The 27,642-nt window shown below is 38.0% G+C and overlaps 1 protein-coding gene across 3 annotated transcripts in view; it reads left to right on the forward strand.

Moving 5' to 3' along the window:
- The first annotated feature begins 218 nt into the window (after window positions 1-218).
- amn1 (antagonist of mitotic exit network 1 homolog (S. cerevisiae)) overlaps window positions 219-27,642 on the forward strand; it is a 60,943-nt gene continuing 33,519 nt past the window's right edge. Inside the window, exons 1-4 of one of the 3 annotated variants that reach the window (XM_028817786.2) lie at window positions 219-454; window positions 20,678-20,810; window positions 22,762-22,906; window positions 23,248-23,465. In XM_028817786.2, coding sequence (XP_028673619.1) covers window positions 432-454; window positions 20,678-20,810; window positions 22,762-22,906; window positions 23,248-23,465 — 519 coding nt within the window. In that variant the 5' untranslated portion in view covers window positions 219-431. Of the gene's footprint in view, window positions 455-597; window positions 652-16,498; window positions 16,518-20,677; window positions 20,811-22,761; window positions 22,907-23,247; window positions 23,466-27,642 lie in introns of those variants that run through there. The other 2 variants (XM_051929161.1, XM_051929164.1) reach the window with 2 other exon arrangements.

Raw genomic sequence — 27,642 nt, forward strand, 5'->3', positions numbered from 1 at the left:
CAGGCACGAACCACCTAATTATTCTGGTGGTCAAGTTGCTTAATATTCACAGAGCTGGGCTAGTCGGACTTTCAGACAGAGATTAAAACGTAGCACTTTAGAGTAAAGATAGACCGGCCCCTATCCTGTCATCAGCTGAGCTCGTTGCCTAGAAATGATGTAAACGTTCGGAGGCCTGGCTATGAAAGTCAAGCGCATGCGTGTCAGAGATGGACATACAAGTCCCCAAAGATGTATAATGTAAAACACATGTTCGTGGTTTTAGCGAAGTGAATAGAGTAGTGGTAAACATTGACGCAGTATTTTGTTTTATTATCTGTAAGGGCTGCAATTCTCATTGTCTCACATCTTATTTTACAGTACGCGATAAGTGTTGAAAGCTGTCAATTTTTAAGACGGTCCCTTGGAGTCCTAAAGCCTAAACAAGCAAGATGCCCAAGAGCCTCCTGACGCTGTAAGTGCTTGCGTTCGCGTATAAGTGCACCCATTCCCTCCGGTGGCATTTGTAGCCCGTTTGTGACACGGTGGTAAATACGTTTTTTATTCCGAGAAAGGTGTATGTTTTCGAAGGAGGCTAAAATGGAAACGGCGAGGCCGAGCAGGCTTCATTAAGGAAGCAGCGTAGCTGTAGTTTAGGGGCAACGGGAGCAGGTAGACAGTTAGGGCAGCCAACCGATGATAAACCCCTCGGAGACACACTCATAGCTGCAGGGCGGTTTTCTCTTTAGGTTAATTTTTTTTAAAAACGACCCTTGAATGAAATGCATCTCCCTTTTACCCGGGAGCTGCGGAGTCGAGTCAGGTGGGCTGTATTTGGAGGCCGACCCTCTTTGGACGTTTTGTATCTCAATGGCAATGTCCAGCATGGTTATTAGATGAAAATTCTGTGCCTAACGCTGTATCGTCACGTGTGTCTCAAAACAGTTTATTTTGGAGAAGCCTTTGTTAGAGCGGTGAGCGATTAAGGCCACGAATGCTCGTGTGCTGGCACGGGGTGTGTCATTTGAACGGTCCGTCCACGTGAAGTCAATTGAGGCCTCCCTCCCGACTGATCAGCTCTGATTTACGTCACACTGTATGGAAATCGCGTTGTTGTATCCAAAAACTGCTGTGCGCAATTTGAGCTTTGTATCTTCATTAGTTTGTGAGATAAGGAGGCTTTAACAAGGGGATGGTGTTTTTGTATTTTGTTTTTTTACAAAAAAGAGTGCTCCTTATGAAATGAATGTTGCAGAAGCCAGAACTTTTGAACCGTTAATGCTAGCTGTACAAAGTTTACAGAGATTGTTATTTAGTTATTTGCCCATTTAAAACTTGCTGAAAAAATGATTTTGTGCTGTAGATCAAATTTGGACCTCTGTATTTCCACACTAACCCACAAGCTGCTTTTAATCTCATTGTACATGTGTATAGTGACAATAAAAGGCATTCTATTCTATAAGAGATCTTTCAAGTTTTGATGGGTATTGCTCATGTATGTTTTTCATGTCCACATTTCAAATGCATATTGCCCATGTCGGACAAATTCTCATTGAGACATCAGAATGTTACAAATGCTTTGTTTACTAATATTTAAATCCACACTAATTGAAATGAAAATGTTCATTTATATTACTGCTCTTATGTATCTGTCCCTAATCAATTACCAAACTTAACCACGTTCTATACCAGTGGTTCCCAAACTTGGTCCTGAGGACCAACTGTTGTTGCAGGTTTTTGTTCCAACCAACTTCCATTTTTCATTGGACTCTTAGCCTAATTAAGTGAGTTCTTGGAGTCAATGTAGAATTTACAAAACTAAGTTTAGTAGATTTTTATTAAAGTATAATAAGCTGTTATATGGGGAATAGGTAGGTTTTTTTAAGTCTAGTATTTTCAACCGAATTTTCATTCTGCTTTTCCAGGTGTTCTGATTATTTAATTGATTATTTACTAATTAGTGGGCCTGACTCTAAAGTAGTTGCAGCTTTCATTATTCTGGTTGTTGTTAATTGTCACTATTAGTGTTAAATGGAGGGAGCAAACTACACAGGAAAAGGGGAAAATAATAAGGACACAGCAAAAGAGAGTTAAGCATTTATAGCTTTTGAAAAAACTGGATGTATTTCTAAATGTCTTGTAAATGTAATAACCATACTGTTGTGTTTTTTTGAATGCAGAATAAGAGAAGAGTAAAAAAGACCAGCTAATTAAATGAGATCAGTTGTTCTCAATTATTATCACCGATCGTGCATCTGGTTGGAACAAAAACCTACAGCCACATATTCTTTCAACAAATACTGAACATCATAACCCAATCCGTTTATTTTGACAAATCAGTGCATTGATCTATTAGGGTGCTTCTAAAAATAAAAACAGTTTTGTAGTACTCCTTGCCAAGGTACCACTTTTTGTTTTAATTTATGATTTTCCATTTGATATACTTTAATAATCCCCAAAGGGAAGTTGTTCTTTTCACATGACCTCTGCAGGTCAGAGTTTATGTCAGCCATCGTACAGAGCTCCTGGAGCAGTTTTCAGGTTAAGGGCATTGCTCAAGGGCCTAACAGAGGAGGATCCCTTCTGACAGTAACAAGATTTGAACCAGCAACCTTCCAGATATCACCACAGATCCCTCAACAGACAATGCATACTTTCCCATCGTACAGGAGTTTCAAAGCTGTGGAATCAACTAATAATACAATATCCCCTAACCCTAATAAAATATGACTTGGTATAAAGTTCCTATTTAGTCTATACCATTTATGATGTTCCTAGAAATCTGGCAAATATTCATTTGTCCATTTTTGCCACAACAAATTTGCCATATACTGAATTTGTCTATTTGAGTACAGATCTTTGCTGAAAACATTAGATGCAATAGATGCCTGCCTTTTCATTAACAGTAGGTGGTTTGGAGTTAATGGTTCAGGGTCATTTGCATCATCTGCTATAATAGTTACTGCTCTATCGTTAAGAATAGCTTCAACCTCACACAAAATAGTTTGCAGTCCTTCATTGTCTAGCACTCGTTGTTTCAACACAGAATTAAGAACCTGTCTGTAGAAATGGTTGCTGACATTGAGTCAACATTTTATCAATAGAGGGTTCCAGTACAAGATTCAGACCTTTTGCGTTTTCTTTGGCGGACAACTAGAAATCTTTGTGAAGATCTGGTGGAGTATCGGATGTATGTACATTTGTTTGGGGCCACTTCCTCACTGAGCTGTGCATGTTATGCACCTACACAAATAGCTGAACATGAAAAGATCTCATATTCACAAAATGCAGTTGAGACAACCTATAAAAAATTTTATGTTGAGGTCAAACAAAAGGTGGAGCTGTTTTCTGTAACAAATGTAACACACAGTTTTCTGTAACAAATGTATCATGAAAATATTGTTTCTGAAGATGGGGGAAACCAGTGCGGAGAGATTGTTAGACCCTGAATGAAATTAGACTCAGTGACTATACTTAGACTTGTTGAATGGTTTAAAAAAAAAACAGAGAAGAGGGAGGTAGATACAGAAACTTTGTGTTCATTATAGGCATTATTGTTATTCTCATAGTACTCTTGCTTAGTTATGTTTGCACAGACTCTGACCTTTCATTTTTTCCAAATAAGAAACTATAATTCATCCAAAATGGATGAAAGGGGGAAATGTTGAATAATATGATTTTAATTTCACTTTAAATCTTAAAGTGTTAATTTTCATGTCTCTGTATTTTTATGTTAAAATGATTTTTGCTATTAAACTAAGCTGATTCTCTGAATTACGGGCAGCAGAAGAAGCCTTGAGCTTTAAAATGAAAGTTCACAATAAATAAGAAGCTATAGCTCTCTGGGACCAACAGCTGTAAAGTTTAATGCTAGGTAGGACAACTCAGCATGGATTGATTTTGCTTAATTTTTCACTAAAAGGATTGTAGCTGAACTTTGATAGAATCATGTCATTGTTACAGTATGGTGTGAACTCGTGATTGTGGGCCTGGTCAGAAAAAAACTATAAAACTCTTGCAGTTATGGTTAAGAATCAGGCACTAGGCATAAATCAAGTTCTGTCCAAGTGTCTCAGTTTTGCATGAAGAATTACAAATTAATCCTTATTTCTGTGAGACATATTTGAGCTTGTTTTTTTTCAACACAGGCTTCTTCTCGGGTGAAATGGAATGAAACAGTGAGTACATAGGGTTGGAGGAAAATGGTCAAAGAGAGATGCTACATGCCGTTAACACTTACTGGAGTTGCAAGTAAAAGAGTAAAGATGAACAAGGAAAATTAAAGTGAGTCTAGTAAAAACTAAATATCATTTGGCCCGAACTGTCAAATGGGTTGCCAAGTAGACCATCTCCCAAATGCTGCCCAGGGGCATGAATGGAAGGATACACTGCCTGCCACTAGTCAAACAATTAGAGTTGTGAAAGATAAGGGTGCAGAATTACATCTCTTGGAAAGAACACCAAGTTCTTCAGAACAACACAATATGTCAATAGTTTAAAGTAATAGTGGTCCTGTAGCAAGACTGGATGATTTTGATTTTGGTGATACTGATGATAAACCCTGAAAAGACAGCAGGAAGCAAAATTTAGTCCCATGAGCATCCATGAAGAAGGCTGGAAGGTGGATCAAAGGCACAGCCTAAACAATGTGAGTTCACATAGTGGGATCTAACATCCAAAGCGTCTGAAGTGATGCATTGGTCAGTGTCCTTGATAATGTCACTTTTTGATAACTTGTAGCTTTAAAGATCCCATTCTCTTTCTCACATATTCTCTATGCTGTTATGTCCTTGTCCTGCCAGTTCAACCATCACCCCATATTACTTCCCAACCCTAAACTGAAAATACCAGTGGCCAAAGGCAGCTATACAGTCATGTGAAAAAGTGAGTACGCCCAGTGGAACTTGTTGAATTTTCTAAATATTTGAACATGCAGACAGTGCCTACAGACCAAGGTGATACACAGTGCATCCGGAAAGTATTCACAGTGCATCACTTTTTCCACATTTTGTTATGTTACAGCCTTATTCCAAAATGGATTAAATTTATTTTTTTCCTCAGAATTCTACACACAACACCCCATAATGACAACGTAAAAAACGTTTACTTGAGGTTTTTGAAAATTTATTAAAAATAAAAAAATTGAGAAAGCACATGTACATAAGTATTCACAGCCTTTGCCATGAAGCTCAAAATTGAGCTCAGGTGCATCCTGTTTCCCCTGATCATCCTTGAGATGTTTCTGCAGCTTAATTGGAGTCCACCTGTGGTAAATTCAGTTGATTGGACATGATTTGGAAAAGCACACACCTGTCTATATAAGGTCCCACAGTTGGCAGTTCATGTCAGAGCACAAACCAAGCATGAAGTCAAAGGAATTGTCTGTAGACCTCTGAGACAGGATTGTCTCGAGGCACAAATCTGGAGAAGGTTACAGAAAAATGTCTGCTGCTTTGAAGGTCCCAATGAGCACAGTGGCCTCCATCATCCGTAAGTGGAAGAAGTTCAAAACCGCCAGGACACTTCCTAGAGCTGGCCGGCCATCTAAACTGAGCGATCGGGGGAGAAGGGCCTTACAAAAAGAACAAAAAGAATATGATATTTCAACTATCTGATTTGAGACAGAGAGAAACATTGAAAAAACAGATATTTTAAAGCATAATTCTGCTACTGGATTATTTGCACAGTATCAGGTATTGTGAGCTGTGAATATGAACTAAAAAAGATAAATTAATAAATATAGCATAAATACAAAAACAAATTAGTATGTTTAGCTTTTCACCACTTGGCAGACTCTCTTCCACCACCTACCTGTAGTTCAGTAGAGACATTGCCAATTCAGAAATTTTACAAGGTTTGTATCGCTTCGTTGTTAAATGACGTTTTAAAAGGAAAAGTGATTGGTCAGCCGATCTTGTATGATGACCTAGTCAGTCTCTTGATCAGTGCCGTTTTATTTTCAAAAATTGGGAGTGGTGTCCCCTAGACTTTCTCGTGTACTCAGATATGGGGATGGATATTTAAGGAGTAAACCGCAAGACAATGATTATATTATGTACATTAAAGAACCATCAACGTCAAATTAATAATATATTGAACAATTATTATAAAAGTAAAGTTGAATAAATCGGACTCTGCATCTGCATGAATAAAAAAAAAAATCGACTATGTGTTCGGATAAAGTACCACTTCCGGTTAATAGATTTGGCCATAAAATGTTAATACAGATCTACAGTTTTGGTGTAACAACCACATGCCAAATTTCATCATCTATCTAGTTACGTTTTTTGAGATATCCTGTTTATACACACACACATACATCATTCCAAAAAACGGTATTTTCGGACTCGGGGTGTTCTAAAATATCCAGATTCATCAAAATGTCAAGGTTGAATTTTTTTAATGATTACTATACTTTCTCTATACTTTGTATACTTCGAGTGAAGTGGCAGGTAAATTAATGGCAACAAAAAACAAGCACCTGAGAAATAAACTGAAATGTTACTCATTTGTGATTTTTCTGTCCATACGGTAAAGGTTTTGTTGAGCAGCACATTCTGATTTCAGGCGTTTGAATTACATCTTGATATACAACAAGTGCAAAAAAAGGCGGCACTTTCTATTTCACACGCTTTCCGCGCCCGTATTCAGCTTGCTCTGTCACTGCAAATGCTTTGTGAACATTCGCCCTCCGTCACCAGCTGCCGATCACTGGATGAATACGTGCGGGCGGCACGTGGTGGATGGCTTTTAGTTATAGAGTGTAATGTTATAAGAGTTAAAAACTAACAGCAAGAAAATTAATTCAAAAACTAAAATTATGTTTAGTAAATTATTATTTTATTTCAATTAGTCTTTCCAGCTACTTTAATAGTTTCGTTTAGTTTTAGTTTTTCATTTCAGTTTTGTTATTTATTTTATTTCAGTTTACGAAAATGTTTTTTTAATAATAGTTTCAGTTTTGATTTTAGTTTCCGTTAACTATAATAACCTTGCTGTGAATAGCTAAGTGAATAGTTAAGTTAACAGAAGATGAACTGATCACCAAAAGGCATAAAGTTAAAGATGGAACATTTCTTTTCAGCATTTTATGCAAGATTAGTATATTGTTCTCAGTCTTCATTAGGAAACCCCAGGTGATGCAAATTGCAAAGCTGTATAAATTCTCGGACTCCTCAAACCTTGTCCCAGCAATCAGCAGCCATGGGCTCCTCTAAGCAGCTGCCTAGCACTCTGCAAAATAAAAGAATTGATGCTTACAAAGCAGGAGAAGGCTTCAACAAGATTGCAAAGCATTTTCAGGTAGCTTTTTCCTCAGTTCGTAATGTTATTAAGAAACCGTAGTTAACAGGAACTATTGAGGTCTAGGAAGGCCAAGAAAAATTTTTGAAAGAACTACTCATTGGATTGCTAGAAAGGAAACTTAAAACCTGTTTGACTGCAAAAGACCTTCAGGAAGATTTCAGACTCTGGAGTGGTGGTGCACTGTTATACTGTGCAATGACACCTGAACAAATATGACCTTCATGGTAGGGTCAGCAGAAGAAAACCTTTCCTGCGTCCTAGCCACAAAATTCAGCACCTGAAGTTTGCAAATGCACATCTAAACACGCCTGATGCATTTTGGAAACAAGTCCTGTGGACTGATGAAGTCAAAATAGAACTTTATGGCTGCAATGTGCAAAGGTATTTTTGAAAGAAAAAAGGTGCTGAAATCCAGGAAAAGGATACCTCTTCAGCTATTAAGCATGGGAGTAGATTGATCAGGTTTTGGGCTTTCTGTTGCAGCCAGTGTTACAGGGACCATATTATTGATAGAGGAAAGAATGGGTTTAAATAAACACCAGCAAATTCTGGAAGCAAACATCACATTATCTGTAAAAATGTTGAAGTTAAAAAGAGGATGGGTCCTACAACAAAGTAATGTTCCAAAACACACCTCAAAATCTACAATGGAATACCTCAAGAGGAGCAAGTTGATGATTTTGCCATGGCCCTCAAAGTCCCCTGACCTAAACATCATTGGAAATCTGTAGGTAGACCTCAAAAGAGCAGTGCATGGAAGATGGCCCAAGAATCTCACTCAATTAGAAGCCTTTTGCTAGGATGATTGGGCAAAAATACCCCAAGTAAGAACTGAAAGACTCCTAGCTGGCTACAAAAAGCATTTACAAGCTCTGATATGTGCCAGTGGAAATCTTACTAAGTAACGACCATGGTGGGTGCCCAAACTGTTACTTCAGGCCCTTTTCATTTTTTGGATATTTTTTACCTGTGAATGATAGAAATAAAAATGTGATCTTGCTAAAAATATAAAGAAATGTTTTATCTTTAACGTTGTGCCTTTTGGTGAACTGTTCATCTTCTGCTTACTTAACTATTCACAGTAATAGACCTTTTAAGCAAGGGTGCCCAAACTTTGCATGCCACTATATTTTGCCATGTGGCAAATATGCATTTTTGATCATTTAACTTATGAGAATGAATACTAAAGATGAGTAGAAAAATGCTTAAACATTTGAGCAACTTGTTAGTGGGGAAAAAAAAATTGTATGTAAGCTCCACCCCTTCCTACCTGCATCCCAAATTACAATGCGCTTTATGAAGAAAACAAAGTTACAACATAGCCTCCTTGTCAAATTGTAGGTCAATTCTATAAATCAGATGTGTTCAGCTGAATCAAATGAAGTGTAACAACAAAGAGACTTCTGACAGACTTTGATTAACAACACTAGAATTACCAGAGTCTACGAAAAAACTTGTAGATCCGGCCCACCTTAAAACCATTCTCACCTCTCCGCCAGCTTCTTTTGTCTTCTAAATGTGCCGATTAAGACGAGCAGCAAGCAGCCGGCTATTCCATCCCCCACTGTCGCAGAACGTTCACTAAGTTTTCCCAGCTCATGCCTTGTTTGATTATCTGGGAGTGACTGAACTGCTGGAGTTTTAGAGTGGAAATAATAGATCGTTATTTGGAACACACGCATTTCATGTGTGTTCCGTTTCTACAGTAATCTGTGTAAACATATTGTTAAAACAGAAACTTTTTCATATTTTAGTAATAAATGTTACAAAATATAGGCATAAACTATATACTGTAATGTGTGAAGCCTGAAGTCCAAAGATCAATTGAACACTTTCACAAAAGGTTCAAGAACAGTACAACACCTTCTGTGGCATAATGCTAAGATTTTCTGACTCAGAGTGCAGCAGCCCTGCTGTGCCTCCGAGACTTGAGTTCGATTCCCCGCTGGGAAGAAAGTGTAATTTTTTTTTTCTTTTTAACCTCAAACGGACATAAAATTTATAAATTGATATACACTGTAAATCGTTAAGTTTAAAATGTCGATCGCAGTTATTTCTGTTGATTAATTCATGCTTTTTACTTAGAGTCAGAACAGGAGCTTATTCAGCTTCTGATCTGACTCTAACAGCGGCAGTATAAATTCACACCCAATCTGACGCTGTTCGTTTTCAAATAATATTGCATTACTTCAACGATGTTTTCTGATTGGTACTATTCGCGTCATAAAATGATTTCTTCAAAACGTAACATATATTTTTCTTTCTTTTTTTAATATGTGCGTTGATCACCACCAGTATGTCGTAGCACACAGCAACTGGCCACCTGCATGTTCTTGGGCGCACTGAATAAGCGCAGTGAATAAGACAGTGCTATATGCAATCATCAGATTCAAATGTTAACAGTTAACAGTTCACACACATGCAAGGATCATCTTTCAAACATTTACAACGTGTGTACCTGCTACAATGTACACACTTCTGTCTATGCTGAGGTTTCCATTACACACCTGAAAGAAAGAGACAATATATGTGAAAACATCCTTGCACTAATGCAATATTATTTGAAAACGAACAGCGTCAGATCGGGTGTGAATTTATGCTGAAACTGGAAATTCTCTGATGTGGAATCAGTTCTGTATGATTATGGGCGTGAGTGGTGGACATAACTGGGAATTACTGTGAATGTGAGTGGTGTTTTGAGATAATGAATAGAGCTGCAAATTACAGGGAATTCTCTGATGTGGAATTCTCTGATGTGGCGAGATAAAACCTGACACACAAACATAGGTGAATCAGTTGTGCTTCATTATTATTTCGAGCAAACAGACACCGCAATGGCCACAGCTCTGTCACAAAAGAGGAGGTTGTCCCCTTCGGAGGCTTTGGCTCTGCTGCAAGAAATGGATGATTGCGACTCAGACGGTGGCGAGGAACTTATTTTTGATATCGAGGAAGATGACGAGACAGACACAGAAGAGAGCCCAGATGAGGATTCTATATCGGAGAAAGAGAACAGAAGCCCTCCCCACAAGAAACATCCAGTCCAAAATAAGAACAGCACAGCTGCACCAGGCATAAAGGCAAAAGATGGCACCATTTAGATACAAAAAATAAACATGTAATGCCACGAAAAGTGCACGCAGACACTTCAGTTCGCAAGCATTGGTACGAGAATGCAGTCACAAGTACACTGCAGATCTATAGCGCGTCTTTATGTGAAAACAGCAGTGTCAGATGGGAAGTGTCTGATGATTGCATATAGCGCTGAAGTTACTGTTCTGTACTATTCTTTCCTCTGCATGTCCTAGAGTACAAAAGAAACAGCATACAGCAACATGTGGGAACTGGCAAGATCAGGGGAAAAAAACACGCGTTCACTAATTACAAAGCGCAAGATGTTATGCAAATGAATATGAATGATATGAATAATGTTGCATCCATGCCACAAACTTTTCCGAAATGCACTATACAGGTCATAAAATGAATAATTCCAAATTTCATACATACCTATGTCTCTGGTTTTTTTTTTTTTTTTTTTGACATCATGGACCATAACTTGATAAAAAGAAAATCAAGTGACGTTGAGATATACGAAGAAGGCAGATTCACCAGCGTTTGTGTGTCAGATCCCTGGTTGGGGGGGCGATAGTATGTATCGTGATACACTGCAGAGCTATAGCGCGTCTTTATGTGAAAACAGCAGTTTCAAATGGGGGGGAAGGATCCTGAATGCGACTGAGAGAATGAAAAGTGAATAAAAAAAAAAAGCTAAGCTTTACAAGTGTCATAAATTACACCGGCTGTTACAGACTGAAATAAAATGTATGTTTTTATTCTAAAATAGTAAGAATAAGAGCAGCTCACTTCTCAAAAGGGAGTCGTGCAGGATCGAACTCGTGACCTTTTGATTCCCAGTCAGCAATTGATACTGTTGCGCCACGGCGGCAGTCATAGTAAATGTGTGTCAATGTCGCACACTAAGGCGGCTTTTTTTTCTGCAGTTATATTTTTGAATAAAAGCGCACTTGTTCTATTTGTACCTTTTGTGAAAGTGTTTCTTTTATATTTGGACTTCAGGCTTCATACATTATATAGTTTATGCCTACATTTTGTCATTTTTTACTAGGATATGAAAAACGTTTCTGTTTTAAAAATACGTTTACACAGATTACTGTAGAAACGGAACACACATGAAATGCGTGTGTTCCAAATAACGATCTATTTTTTCCACTCTAAAACTCAACTTCACTCCCAAATAATCAATCAAGGCATGAGCTGGGAGAAGTTCGTGCACATTCTAAGTCGGTGGGGGGATGGAATAGCCGGCTGCTTGCAGCTTGTCTTTATCTGCACATTTGGAAGACAAAAGACGCTGGCGGAGAGGTACGAACGGATTTAAGAAGCGATTTAAAGTGGTAATTCTAGTGTTAAATAGGTGTTGCAAGCCTTCCTGGCTGGTCCCTAATAGGGATGCTCAGATCAGGTTTTTTTTTAAGGCTGATACCGATTTCTTGTTTCTTGATCAGCCGATTCTAATTTTTTTTTATATCCCTTTAGAAAACTTTTTACACTAAGCATCTGCATAACCAGACGCAAAGAAGTCTTATGTCTTATATCAAAGTATATTTTTATAATTAAACTATAGACTATAGACTAGTGTTAACTTCATTTTTAATTAACAAAATGAAATTCTGTAGGCTTTTTGTTCAGTAACCATAAAAATACTAAAATTAAATACAATTTTCTTAAAATACACACATTAAGTAATAATTACGTACAAAAATACGTATCCATAATACATGTGGAATAAAAGAAAATAAAATACTTCTCATAATTACAAGTTGTCATGTTGTTTAATTTTTTCTGTAATGTACCTGTCTGAAACAAGGTTCACACAATTAATTGATATTGGCAATTAAACGCTGCTTAAATGTAAATATTCATTTATATGTTTTAATAATTTCAAATCATTAATTGCACTATAGCTTTTTGCAGTTAAAATGTACATTTACTATATTTATACAGTTGTTTTTTTTCCCTTCAGTGTATCAGCTAGACATTTGTAATTCTTGAAGTGTAATTGTAAATACTGATTATCATTTTAATTATGTAGTACTTGTTTCTTACCAAAATATTTGCTGTGTTACACACACTATCAAATAATAAACACAGTATAAATCTTTAAAAATGATGCAAACGTTCATAAGTTGTTCATCAAGAAGACACAAGACTAACATGCTTATCATGTTTATAAGTAAAAATGCATTTGCTCTTAAGCTAATAAGCCTATTGTTTACTAAACAGCAATTTCAAATTTGTCTTTATCATTTTCCAATTAAAAATGTAAGCTGTCTCATTTAAAAAAGCTCGCTGTCTAAATTCAAAGGTGTCTGTTCTAATTTAAAGGACAAAATGAAAAGGTCTGAATTAATTTAAGAGGCTTTTTGCCGTTTTTTTTTTTATTGCACAGGACAACTCCGCCAATTCTGTTTACTCAGTTTATTGCTGCACTTTCTGAAATGTAAAGGCTTAGCTCTCTTGTAAAATAAGCCATGACTTGCTGCTCTTTGTTTACGCTGTAGGAATTTTGCTGCAAAAAAAAAAAGTGCACTACAGTAATCCCTCACTATATCGCGCTTCGACTTTCGCGGCTTCACTCCATTGCAGATTTTATATGTAAGCATATTTAAATATATATCGCAGATTTTTTGCTGGTTCGCGGATTTCTGCGGACAATGAGTCTTTTAATTTCTGGTACATGCTTCCTCAGTTGGTTTGCCCAGTTGATTTCATACAAGGGACGCTATTGGCAGATGGCTGAGAAGCTACCCAACCACAGCGCGTATTATGTATTAAATAAAACTCCTCAAATATATTGTGAGCACGGGGGCTGTTCGCACTCCTAGAGGACACGGCCGCACCTCAAAAAACGCTGAAAGATTACCTTCACACTGCTCCCTTCTTTGCTGGGCTTACATGTGGCTGCTTTGCAAGCGATATGCTTCCCGCATGGTGCTTCGCATACTTAAAAGATCAAACAGCACATATTGATTTTTGATTGTTTGCTTTCCTCTCTCTCTCGCTCGCTCTGACATTCTCTGCTCCTGACGGGAGGGGGTGTGAGCAGAGGGGCTGTTCGCACACTGGCCTAGAGGATACGGACGCTCCTCTAAAAAATGCTGAAAAATGCTTGCTCCCTTCTTTGCAGCTACTTTGTCCGGTGGTGCTTCACATACTTAAAAGCCAAACAGCCCTATTGATTTTTGACTGTTTGCTTTTTTCTCTCTCTCTCTCTCTCTCTCTCTCTGACGCACACTCCTTTGAAGAGGAAGATATGTTTGCATTCTTTTAATTGTGAGACGGAACTGTCATCTCTGTCTTGTCATGGAGCACAGTTTAAACTTTTGAAAAAGAGACAAATGTTTGTTTGCAGTGTTTGAATAACGTTCCTGTCTCTCTACAACCTCCTGTGTTTCTGTGCAAATCTGTGACCCAAGCATGACAATATAAAAACCATATAAACATATGGTTTCTACTTCACGGATTTTCACCTTTCGCGGGGGGGTCTGGAACGCAACCCCCGCGATGGAGGAGGGATTACTGTACTACCATAATACCTTGTATAAAGGAGCATTACAACTAAATTAACAGAAAGCTTAGAAAAGCAGGTACTAAAAAGATTTTTTTTTGTGATCAGCCAATTTACAGATCACCAATCAAGTCTTTTTTAGTGTAAATCGGCCGATTAGATTGGCAGCCGATCAATCTGAGTATCCCTAGTCCCTACCTGTTTTGCATGCTCTTATGACACACATGATTAGAACATATTAATCCAGTAAGTGCTCTTCTCCACTGGCGGTTGCACTTTTATGACACAGGCAAGGAAGTATAATTGAGGTTATTGTCAAGCAGCGAGCATAGAAAGTAGAGAAAATGTGTAACTTTGTGAGACTGAGATGCTGCCGTATAGTATGAAGCTTCAGACTAAGAGAAAAAAGTGTCAGACCTTTCTCGGGTAAAGGACAGAATATTATGAGCAAATGAGCAATGTTAACCATCATTTATAGCAGGTATTGAAGTCAGTGAGCATATGGTGCTTTAACCATTTTAAGCACTGATAGTGTTACTTACAGCTGGTTTGTATATTCTGGTACTAGGCACATCAGTAAGCTGGTTCTGTGCAATGGTATATTGTTCAACATTTTAATTTTCATAAAAGCAGATTATGTGTTTTTTTTTTTTTTTCCTCCTTTCCTACAAGAACGTCAACATGGCTTTTTGTGCTGTTTTAGTTACCTCCATTTTAGAGTATGTAGAATCCCTCTGCAAAGGAGTGATAAAAATTTGTAAGGTGGTCCGTTCATAGCATTTGCTTGGCGTATGTGGAGTAAGAGCTACACATGTGAACTAAAAAGTGACATACTATTTGTTCTAGCACAGTGGGAGCGAGAAAGCATGCGTAAATAGGCCCTATTGAGCGGAGTAAAGTTCACCCCATCCACTGTTAAAAGTCCTTTTACTTTATTCACATTTCTGCCTTTAGAAGTGAAAGGGCTAAAAACAAACAGAAGAAGTCAGAATCAAGCTACTTTATCACTCACTTCATGTCTGTGTTAAAGTAGAACAAGCTAGAGAGAAAGAGAAGGAGCATGCAAAGCGTGTTGTCAAGAGTATTAAAAGCTGCTGGTAATGCCAAAGAGAAGAACGCATGCTGCCAATGTTTAAGCACCAGCCACCAACATTAGCATAAAGCATGGAATAAATTGTGGAGTTTTTGTGTCATGCTAGTAGACATTCTAGAGGCACAGTGTGGTCCTTGTAACCTTCCTGTACTTAATTACTCAATTAAGAGGTCAAGAATGGACTTATATGTTATTTGGACCAACAAACTACAATGTTCTGAGCAACTGAGGCCACTGCACCCTGAGTTTGTTTATAGTCTATAAATGATAGTCTATTTGGGATCACCCTGTCTACCTTACTCAAAAAAGCCACAAAGTGCCTCTCCTTCTGCTCCAGGACAATGTTCCCACGTGAAAGGCCAGAGATAAAAGACTGTTTTTCTGACAGTCCTTTTGGATCCCCATCTTCATACACACAACATGATTCAATTCCAGCAACCAGGTACTGCCCTCTACCAACTTGCTTATCTCAACAAGGAGTAGCGGGCATTTTGGTTGTCCTTGCATGAGGCATCCTAAGGAAACAGTAGATGTTTCATCCCAGATTACAGTGTACTCTCTCCTGCTTGTTGCCCTTCCAGGACAACCAGCATAATTACTGAACTTAGTGGTCCGTAGCAGTGCCATCTCCACTGCCAGTGTGTGTTTTATTCTCCTTCTTGTGTATATACTAAGGCCTGTCCCATGATTTGTTTTCCTGCCTGGCGACCATTTATCCCTGAATATATTATCCTCCTATATATTGACTTTCTAAGACAAAGCATTTATCAATTTTTTTTATTAAATTCCAATGTCTGCCAAAGCTTTTCAACCATATGTTGTTTAGGAACATTTTGTTCTTTGATCTGCTGTTTTGTCTCCCAGTTTAGTACAAATATTTAGTAATGCCTTAGCAGAAGACATCCACCAGTGTGAAGCTTAAATTAATTAACATGATTTACGTATTCTAAAGATGTTTTATACCTCTCTTGGCATTGACCAGTGAAAATTGGCAACAATATACTGTAACTACAAAAAATTACACTAAATGTGATTTTAACACCTTGATTTTAAAGAAATAACACTACATCACATTGTATGTTTTCAAACTTAAAACTTAACAAAAAAGTGGATGTTTGAACAGTAGGTTTAGTGATTAAAATCTCTATAGTAGACTCAAGTGCAGATTGGTCTCCTCTTGTTTGTCACATTTCATATGTAAATAAAAACATTCAGTCTATCAAGCTAATTTGTGTAGCAAAGAGCTAAGCTCATATAAGCTCATGTCCATTTTGACATGATAGCATCATATAGTTGCTGCATATTTGTCGGGTGCACATCCATGATGCAAATCTCCTGTTCCAAGATGTTCCAAAGGTGCTCTATTGGATTGAGATCTGGTGACTGTGGTGGCCATTTGAGGACAGTGAAACTCATTGTCATTTCAAGAAACCAGATCGAGATGGTGATTTGAGCTTTGTGACGTGGCATGTTATTCTGCTGGAAGTAGCCATCAGAAGATGGGTACACTGCGGACATAAAGGGATGGACATGGTCATCAACAACACTCAGGTAGGCTTTGGCATTTAAATGATGCTTAATTGGTACTAAGGGGCCCAAAGGGTGCCAAGAAAATGTCACCCACACCATTACACTACCACCACCAGCATGAAGTATTGATACAAGACAGGATGGATCCATACATTCATGTTGTTGATACCAAATTCTGACCCTACCATCCAAATGTCCCAACAGAAATTGAGACTTATCAGACCAGTGTTTTTCAAACCTTCTATTGTCCAATTTTGGTGAACTGTGCAAATTGTACCCTCAGTTGCTTGTTCTTAGCTATCAAGAGTAGCACCCGGTGTGGTCTCCTGCTGCTGTAGCCCATCTACTTCAAATTTCGACATGTTGTGTGTTCAAAGATGCGCTTCTGTATACCTTGACTGTAACAAGTGTTTTTTTGAGTTACTGTTGCCTTTCTATCAGCTTAAATTAGTCTGGCCATTTTCATCTGACCTCTGGCATCAGCAAGGCATTTTCACCTAGAGAACTGCCACTCACTTGATATTTTTTCCTTTTTCAGACCATTCTTTGTAAACCCTAGAGATGGTTGTGTGTGAAAATCCCAGTACATTAAGTTTCTTAAATACTTAGACCAGCCCGTCTTGCACCAGTTACCATGCCACGTTCAGAGTCACTTAAATCACCTTTCTTCCCCATTCTGATGCGCTGTTTGAACTTAAGCAGGTCATCTTGAGAATGTCAGTCAGTCATTATCCAACCCACTATATCCTAACACAAGGTCATGGGGGTCTGCTGGAGCCAATCCCAGCCAGCACAGGGCGCAAGGCAGGAACAAATCCTTGGGCAGGGCGCCAGCCCACCGCAAGGCACACACACTAGGGACAATTTAGGATTGCTAATGCACCTAACCTGCATGTCTTTGGACTGTTGGGGGAAACCGGAGCACCCGGAGGAAACCCACACAGACACGGGGAGAACATGCAAACTCCAAGCAGGGAGGACCCAGGAAGCGAACCCAGGTCTCCTTACTGTGAGGCAGCAGTGCTACCACTGCGCCACCGTGACGCTCTGTTGAGAATGTCTACATGCCTAAATGCATTGAGTTGCTGCCATGTGATTTGAGTTATTTGGTATTTGTTTTAACAAACTGTTGACTACGTGTACCTAATAAAGTGCCTGGTTAGTGAATAACCACTAAAGGCTAATTAATTATACCTTGCTTTCAAAAGACCGTCATGCTCAGGGAAGCATCTTTAAATGTTAAGCATACCAATCTTATTGAATTAATGCAAAAAATAATCCTCTTTAATAAAACCCCTGTGTGTATCCAGTGTCCGTGTGTGTGTGTCTTCTGGTGAAGTGCGCATGCATGGGGCACGGTGCGATGCTTCAAAGCAGATGCTTCAAAGGCCGCCTGACGCGTCACACAAGACAGAGAGGGCGGGACCTATAAAATATATATATATCGCGCGGCTGATCCAATCTGATTTCAGTAAATGAGGTAAGACCTAAAACATAAAAGACGAAAAATCCAATCGGTACTGAGACACGGAGACCAGCTTCCCCAAAGAGGTGGGATTAGTGTTTGTTGTTGTGCAAGTGTTCACTCTGAGGATGTCAGATTTGTGATTAAGAAGCTTGGCCCGGTAAAGTGTAAAGTGTCAGTCATTGAAGGGGTTTTCCTAAATATACGAATTTTCATGATATTACAATACAATGACTTTTAAAAGTAGATTTATTTTAGTGCACATAAAATCCGTTGCTGGGGAGACGCCACACATACAATAATCAGCCACACATTACATCTGTTGCTGAGGAGAATCTGCTGATTGCCCACTGTTGTAACAGAAAATTAAACGCATATTACGGACATCAAAGCCAGTATTACTATCAGAGAAAATTACAGGCATTTTACGTAAAACTTTCATGAGGTAAAAAAAATAGAAAATTTTTGCTAAATATCTTCTTCAGACAAGAAACAGAATGAGGTCAAGGTCCCTTGCCATTTAATATAGACTGTTCCTAATAATGTTTATGCACTACTGTTCTAGCGCCCGTTATTGTAACAGGCTTAATGTGTAGTTTCAAATAATAAGCAAATAGTGTCTTACATTCATATGACTGTAGAGTTACAATGAACTGAAGGTGGGTATACAATGTCGTGTTAGTAAGGTTTACACAATGAATAAATGGATAGGCCAGTTTTTGAGGAATGCATTTCTCTACAATTTTATTTGCTTTGTATATTTGAGGTTGTCACTATACAGTAATCCCTCGCTATATCGCGCTTCGACGTTCACGGCTTCACTGTATCGCGGATTTTATATGTAAGCATATTTAAATATATATCGCGGATTTTTTGCAGGTTCGCGGATTTCTGCAGACGATGGGTCTTTTCATTTCTGGTACATGCTTCCTCAGTTGGTTTGCCCAGTTGATTTCATACAAGGGACGCTATTGGCAGATGGCTGAGAAGCCACCCAATCAGAGCATGTATTACGTATTAAATAAAACTCCTCAAATATATTGTGAGCACAGGGGCTGTTTGCACCCCTAGAAGATACGGCCACTCCTCAAAAAACACTGAAAGATTACCTTCACATTGCTCTCTTCCTTGCTGGGCTTAAATGTGGCTGTTTTGTCAAGCGATATGCTTCCTGCATGATGCTTCGCATACTTAAAAGCTCGAACGGCACGTATTGATTTTTAATTGTTTGTTTTTCTCTGTCTCTCTCTCTCTGACATTCTGTGCTCCTGACAGAGGGGGTGTGAGCAGGGGGGGCTGTTCACACCACTAGACGATATGGACGCTCCTCTAAAAAAATGCTGAAAGGCTACCTTTACGTTGCTCCCTTCCTAGCAGCTGCGTTGTCCGGCGGTGCTTCGCATACTTAAAAGCCAAACAACCCTATTGATTTCTGATTGTTTGCTTTTTTCTCTCTATCTCTTTGACATTATCTGCTCCTGACACACACTCCTTTGAAGAGGAAGATATGTTTGCATTCTTTTAATTGTGAGATGGAACTGTCATCTCTGTCTTGTCATGGAGCACAGTTTAAACTTTTGAAAAAGAGACAAATGTTTGTTTGCAGTGTTTGAATAAAGTTCCTGTCTCTCTACAACCTCCTGTGTTTCTGTGCAAATCTGTGACCCAAGCATGACAATATAAAAATAACCATATAAACATATGGTTTCTACTTCGCGGATTTTCACCTTTCGCGGGGGGGTCTGGAACGCAACCCCCGCGATAGAGGAGGGATTACTGTATTTGTATTTGGTACTGCTGTCTTCTTACCCACTTATTTATTGCAGTACAGGTAAGGAAGAGCCAGGAGCCAGTACAAGACGCATCTCTAGATGGGGTACCAGTCTACAGGGCAAATGCTTACTCAACACAGGCCACTTTAGTGTCAGCAATCAACCCTATTGTGTACACCTTTCATATGTGAGAGAAAACTCAAAAGAACCAATGAGATCTTTGTTAACTATATACTGTTAGTCAGTCGCAAGACTCTACTTAAAAACATTTATGTTAGGCAGAACGCCAAGTGAGGACTGGGTGGCCTTTTTGCTTAACTGGAGTTTTTTTGTGTTTCTGTCTACCCTGGCCGTCATTTTAGAGACTTAATTAAAAAAAAAAAAATTCTGTGCTTGCAGTAGTTTATAAGAAAGGAGTGGATATTCTGCCATTGGTTTCTTGGGTATACACAACGCAAACCTTTTGGTTGCTCAGTGTTGCCAGTGGTTCAGCTATGCCTCTGTGTTCACTGACCACATGTAGAAAATACTATCGCACCAAGACATCTCAGGATGTCATTTGCTTGTGTTTGAACAGTCTTTATTAGATGAGAACCAAACAATGCAGTCCAGCAAGAGGCCCAGTAAGGGGAACTTATACTTTAACTAAAGTTTATTAAAAGAAAGGGCCTTGCAGTTTAAGTAGAAAACTTGAATGTTAGAGTAAAGCAAAAATGTGCCAGTCTTTCCTGCAAAAATATAGTGTAATTCATGTTTTCTGGAGAAGCAAAATAGAGGACACATGGAGGAATGTCATACTTACTAAACAATCTTCTTTAATCCTTAACAGGAAATGTGGATGGGCAAATAAGAAAAACAGATAGACATATGTGTTTTTAGACTTTCTGTATGTTAATGCATATTGGGCTAATTAAGTAATATGCTATTTTGTTTATTTGTTGCAGATGCCTGTGTTATATGGAAAGTTTAATGTCCAAGTACCATTTTGATATAAAGACACTACCAGCTAATGTCAAGGACAAGCTGATAAAAATAATGAGCACAAAAGGGACCATCAATGACAAAAATATAAGTCAGGTAAAAAAAAAAAAGTATTTGTCATGACAAAGAGAATAGCGTTCAAATGTACAGAATACTTCCATTCTTTGCTTTGAGAAGACAGTGTGAACTTTGTATTTTTTCTTACACATTACCCATTCCCTCTCATAAACATTAAGACTATAGTTAAATATTACTAGTAAAAATGTACACTGAAATGTTTTGGTAGTGATAGAGTACTTTTATTATCAAAGTGTTTATAACATAAACTGAGCCATCTGCCCTTGGAATGGATCTGTTTCTAGGCAGGCAGCAATTTGTATAAAGTGATAATAGTAGTAGGGTGATATACCATGTTAACCATTATGGATGCAATGAGACCAGAAGCAAAATGACACCTTTTAGTTGCTAACTGGAGAGATTGCAATGTGTAAGCTGTCAGGGCAGCTTAGGCCCCTTGTCAGGCAAGTTTTATTTTAAGTTTTATTAGTTCCACTTGACCAAACTAACGCAGTCTACTTTTCCTCATCTTCCCCATTATATGTCACATCACCCCCTTTTGATCAGTCACATCCATAATTGGCTTTTCTTCATCCTTCTTGTTGCCAAATTGGCTTCCTTACAGTACAATCTTGAACCATCAGGTTTTGCTTGTTCTAAATATGTGATATGGTTGAAATCCCCAATTTTCTGTTTATCAGACTCTTGTAGAGAGATAGCCACATGGTATTTATTGCTATATTCCAGTTATTTATTGTGTTGCTTACTTTGCTGGCACTGGAGCACAAGTACCATTCTACTCTCTGGTTAGCAGGCAAGATCAAAGCTCATAAGGATAAATAGACTTCTAAGTAATTTATTCTGATAGAGGAAGGTTAGACTTCTAGATTTATAGGTGAGTTATTTACAACTTGGAAAAGATAACACGGATATCTGGTTACAGAAGTTCCCAATAAACCTCTTAAGTCAGTCACTTGTTTAACAGTATTGTCCTTCAGTTTAATTTTTTTTTAAGTATAGTGATTTATGCACTCAAAGTATAAAGTTATCCATGGCTTAAAAAGTTAGCATGTGAGTAAAAGTGTTTTGTTTCCATTTTGTTTAGTTAGTACCACTATAATATGCTTTATGAACAAGGGAAACTCTACAGGATTTTCTAATAACCACAAGATCTATATAAGTAGCTAAGAAAGTTGGTGTCATTGGCACCTATGGTTAGTTTTAATTTTATGACACACTTACTTTACAGTAAGTAATAGATATAATAAAAAACTGAAAATGTGGTACACTACTATAAAATAAAAAAAATACATTTTAATATTGAATTCCATCAATAATTCCAAATTAATCAAATCATTACAAGTCTATTAAATATTTTTAGATTTTAGATTTTTAGGCATATAAAAAGCTTAGGAAAAGTAGACAAAATGTAAAAGTTCAATAAAATGTTAAAAAAAAATTTATATCACTCTGGGTCCTGAGAATATATGTCATTGTAATTGTATGTAGAATCTATTAAAGGAAAAGCAGATTACAGAATGCTGACAAGTCCAGTGTTTTGGGTTCAGATCTGTGCTTGGGCACTTTTATATTGGAGTTTGTTTGTGCTGAGAGTATTAAAGCGTACATACATATCCTTAAAATGTGCAGAATCTAAAATGTCTCTGTTGGAATGTTTGTGAGTGAGGACATGCACTGAAATGGACTGGTGCCCCAGTTTTGCACCCAGTGTTGGTAGGCTAGACTGGTGGCAACCATAGTCCAGTTATTTTCTCTTTACTTTTTAATATGTCTTTTTACAACATGAATTCATCTATTGTTTTTTCATAATGTAGCTCAAACAATCATATATTTTGATCCAAGTTCTGTCTTATTTCATTACTCTTTAATAGTTAAGTAATGCTGAAAAGCATGCTGGTAACCACTGTTTGCAATGTAATAGCATAAAACATGTTTCAGTGTATACACCATTTACGGTATCTTTCTGTAGGTTTTACACTCTGGGATTCAGGAATTGCATCTTCAGAACTGCAAGTTATCCGACAGTGCTCTTAAGCAACTTAGCAACTGCAAGTTTCTTAAAGAAATACACCTGAATTCGAGGAAAGAAAATTGTTTCACTATATCTTCAGAAGGTAATTTTTTACTTTTTTTCCCTCTATTGTCATTTCTACCTATCACTGTAAATAGCTTCATACAAAGGTGCAACTAATAGAGTGGCAAAGTGTATAGGACTTTTACCTCACTTTTCCAGAGTCAGATTTTGGATCCCTGCCTAAATGCTGGCTGTATAGAATGGTTTATTCTTCTTGCCTCACATCTCTATTATTTTTGTATATGTTAGGAATAAGTTTACAAATTTTAAAAAATAAAGACAATGTGGTTTTTATTTTCTTTATTTTCTTAAATGGTTTTGTTTACAAACATATCATCATACATTTTCTTTCTGATTCTCTATTTATACATTCCTTTGCAGGAATTAAAGCAATTGCCCTAGCATGTCCTTTTCTCTGTGTGATTTCTTTATGGAGGTGTTGTAAAGTATCAGATGAAGGAATCCTAGCTTTGGCTCACAATTGCAGACATCTACAGATAGTAACTTTGAGTGGCTGTTTGGCCATCACAGATGCCTCTCTTTTAGCTTTGGGGCAGAACTGTCGTTTTTTGCATAGCATTGACTTTTCATCTACAAGGGTAAGTATGATTCAGTTTATTATTTTGGCTGTGTCTCCATGCTCCTTTCAAAAAATCTAGAAGTGATTCAGTTGAACAACATCTTAATGTGGAGCCAGTTGCCAGTGATGTAGAAATGACATTCCTATCATATTAAAAGACACGTGAGCCTTTTGGGCAAGAAGAATCAATTTTATAGAATCAAGTTGTTTTTGTAATATTTGTAGGAGTTGAGAATGCAGTACTATAACGTTTGGTAACAATACAATTTTTAGATCCTGGGCCCTGATGTTCAGAAATAATCTGATTCGATTTCAGATATTGGATTAGATCAATTCTTGAACACAGATTGTGCAAAAGAAAAAAGAATTCTGGATTAGATCATGTAATCCAGTTTTGGTTTTGATCTAGATCAAACCTTCAGTATATGTTGTGTAAAACTTTTCTGTAGGATTAGGATTTCTTTGATCCAAACAACTAGGATTACCCAGATTCTAGCAGAACAGTGAATTCGGGGGGGGGGGGGGGGGGGGTTAAATCATATAATGCAATATTTCATGTAATAGTATCATGTAATATATATACATGTAGTTATGTTTTGCACTTGATTTGTTTAAGCGTCACTGTGATAAAGTAGACATTAGCCTACCTATTAAGCCTTTCAGTGCAGTAAAGTTTAAAAAAAAAAAAAAGGATTTTATCCCCATAAAATAATCCCCCCAGTTGTCAAAATAAAACAAAAATCCATCCATCCATTTTCCAACCCGCTGAATCCAAACACAGGGTCACGGGGGTCTGCTGGAGCCAAAGCCCAGCCAACACAGGGCACAAGGCAGGAACCAATCTCGGGCAGGGCGCCAACCCACCACAGTAAAACAAAAATAATATATTTAATTTTAACTTTCATACATCACTATATATTAATTACCATGACACAATTATCAGAGATGAACCAGTCAAAAATAGTTACTAACAGTTACATCCCTTATTGCATGTCCAGTTAGTCCCTCATTCTTAGAGAACACCAGAGGTTGGTCTGGGGTTTCAACAGGCTCAGGTACATCATAAACGTCATCACAGTGAGGGACATTACGCCTGGTAGAGATGTCAGGACAATACAGACAATGATTATTTTGCCCACTCCCTGTAATTCCACTTGCAAGTAGTTAAGGCATGCAAAGCACCTCTTCAAATCTCCATATCTTGTTTTGCAGCAACAGTGTTGAACCTGAAGCATGCCTGCTGAGGTTTGTTTGCTGTAAGAAAAGGGGTCATCAGCCATTGTAGGAGTGGATTGGCACTGTCTCCTAATATCATGCCACCCATTCAGTTGATTTGGAGCTCTCTGTATTAAACATCAATTAACTGCTGTACTTTGCCTTGTGTTCAATTAAATCGATCATGGCCAAGTCCATTAAGCTCACTACATTGTTCACTACACCAAAGAGGACGAAAGAAACCCATGCACTGTTGGTGCAAGTGAAATTTAGATGGAAGAATCTGAAGGCCAGGGAAACGAAGGACCATGCTGAAGCAAGAATTACGCAAACAGACAATAAGCCCTTGTGAAGGATGGCCGGTATACTTATCTAGCCGGGACATTCTTAAGAGGGAAGGGCAGGGTGAGACAGCTTACACAGGGCTTTATCTCCCCCAGGACACTAGATGGCAGTGAGCCCAGACTCAGTTTCCCAAATGGGTGCCCGCATTGCATGCCAGGTATTGCAATCCCAAGGGATAGCCCTGTTGGGTCCCGTGGGGACCTCCAGAGGGAGCTGTAGAATTGGGAAGTCCCTGTATCATGGGGTTTCTGCCTCACCTGAAAGTACAGACAGACCACATGTGCGGAAGATCGGGAGCATTTCCCGGGGCAACTAAAGTAAAAGGACCTGCCAGAGTCTGGAGGAAGAGGGACAAAGCTTGCCATTGGAGGAGTGGAGGTGGAGTGAGAGAAAGAAGAAAAGAAAAGTGCTTGTATTGTGCTGCTTATTGTGCTTTGAACTGTGCTTTCTGTGAGGGGAATGAAAGACAAGCATTTCCATCCATCTGTCCATTATCCAACTTCCCCCTTGCAATAAAAGGTATGTGTTGTGCTTAACTTTTGTCCACGTCTATCTTAATTCGGGTTTGGGGTACTGGCACACCAGGGGGGTGGCCACAACTCTTTAGGTGCTGGTACACCATGGGGGTGGCCACAACCTTTAGGAAAAAAAGATTACACAAAAGTGGTTGACATTACTGCAGGTGTAATCTCACAAGCTCTGTATGGGATTTAAAGTGTTTTAGGGGATGATGAGCCCATGATTGTACAGTAAAGCAAGCCAGTTCCTCCTAATGCAGAGGATATGTTTATTCTGGATCTCAGCCCATTATTGAGGAAGACATTGTATCCTCACTGGTAAAGCTAGTAGTTATTGGCATAGGAGCTCAGAAAAGAAGATTGAAGTGTTCTTTGCCCAACAAAGATGATGTGCCTATAACTCACTTCTTAAACAAGATACCAAAAGAGGAACAATTCCCTATTACCCAACGATAGCAAACCAAAGCCAGACTTGAGATCCACATATCTAAAAGCAACAAAAAGTGAATCTCTCCATAAATGACAAGAATTCTGAAAGTTCATTATTTTGTTTAATTTTTCACATTTAGGTTTTTTTATGGTTTAAAACACATGTTCAAACTATCCACAATGTATTTGTGAGTAATATATATTGGGTTTGTTTTTATTTATTTGTTGCATGTCAAATGAGGGGTCTGATTGTTTTAAAGAAATTGAAAAAAGACGGTGATGTTTGTGTTGTTTTATCACACTGTTCTCTGTCTCTTCAAATAAAAACACTTAAAGTGACCCCACACTGGCTATTCTGCTTGTTGTTTGTTACGCAGCCAGTAGCCTACATTGTGACATTTGGTCCCATTTAAAATATTGGTAAGCCGGATTTGATAATCTTAAAACGTGAGTATCTGGATCAGGGTGATCCAATCCAATGCTACTTCAAAAACTGGCAAAAGAGTATGAAGGATTACCTGATACTGGATAGCAAAACATGGGATTTTCAAATCAGGAACATTTAGATCCTGATTAAACTTTTTCAACATTGGGGCCCTGGAGACTAAACAAGGAAATCTGACATGCCTGTGATTCAGTATACAGAAGCTTCAGAAGTAGAGCTTTAAGTAGGTTTTCATGCATTAGAATTCTGTTATGTCTCCCAGCTATAATTTTACAGCAAAGTAAAAAGCGAGAAGGGCAAGGATGTTATCTGAATCAGGCATTGGTTTGGCTGATGCACCTTATTGGGGACAAGAAATATTCTGTGAAATGCAATAGTCCAGTTTTCCATACTTAAAAGTTTCAGGAATATCAGGACTAGTTCTAGCAGTATTTCTATGCACAGACAAACGTCCTCATATGAAAAAAGCATGGTGCCAAACAAACTTGAAGCATTTATAAAGAAGCTAGCACTCAACAATGCAAAACAAATGACAACTGAAAACATAGTCTTTTAGCATTGGATTAACCCTAACAGCCAGCTAACCGGAAACTCTATATTAAGTTCATTGACATGATTTGACAGTCATGTTTTCATAGTGTATCCAGAACAGTGCACACACTCCCAGGGAATTTGTACTTTTAAGAATTTCAGCAATGCTAAAACTAGTATATCCCAGCTGAGTAACCTCACTTGAGATATAAAATTAAGGAAATATGGTACTAAACAGGGAATACAGTATATAGCTTGCTTTTAAATATGTTCCACTCTCATATACAAGCAGGAAGATGGAAGGTGAAGGAAGACCATAGGACAATACAGTCGCCTTATGATGCTTGAGTGAGGACTTTGACAATTGCATATCCTTCTTCAGTAGAGCTGGATACATTTTCCTGGACACAGCAGTGAATAAGAATACTACTCTCCATAAACCTTCATTAACCTTTACAATACATTTTTTTTTACCAAAACTGTAAATAAGTATTTTTCTCGGTCTCATTTCAATTAATATGTCTTTACCTAATTAGTGATTTAATTTGTTAAAATGTAATTTTAATATGTACTATATATAAACTGACCAAATTGGCTCACAGATGATTATGACACATTAATCACCGATTTGTTTTGGTTTATCTTTGACCACACACAATGGCAAAAAAATACCCCCCAAAAAAAAAAATTGGGGGTAATTACAAGTGTAAGGA

Source organism: Erpetoichthys calabaricus, chromosome 1 (genome assembly GCF_900747795.2).
Source record: "Erpetoichthys calabaricus chromosome 1, fErpCal1.3, whole genome shotgun sequence".
Lineage (NCBI taxonomy): Eukaryota > Metazoa > Chordata > Cladistia > Polypteriformes > Polypteridae > Erpetoichthys > Erpetoichthys calabaricus.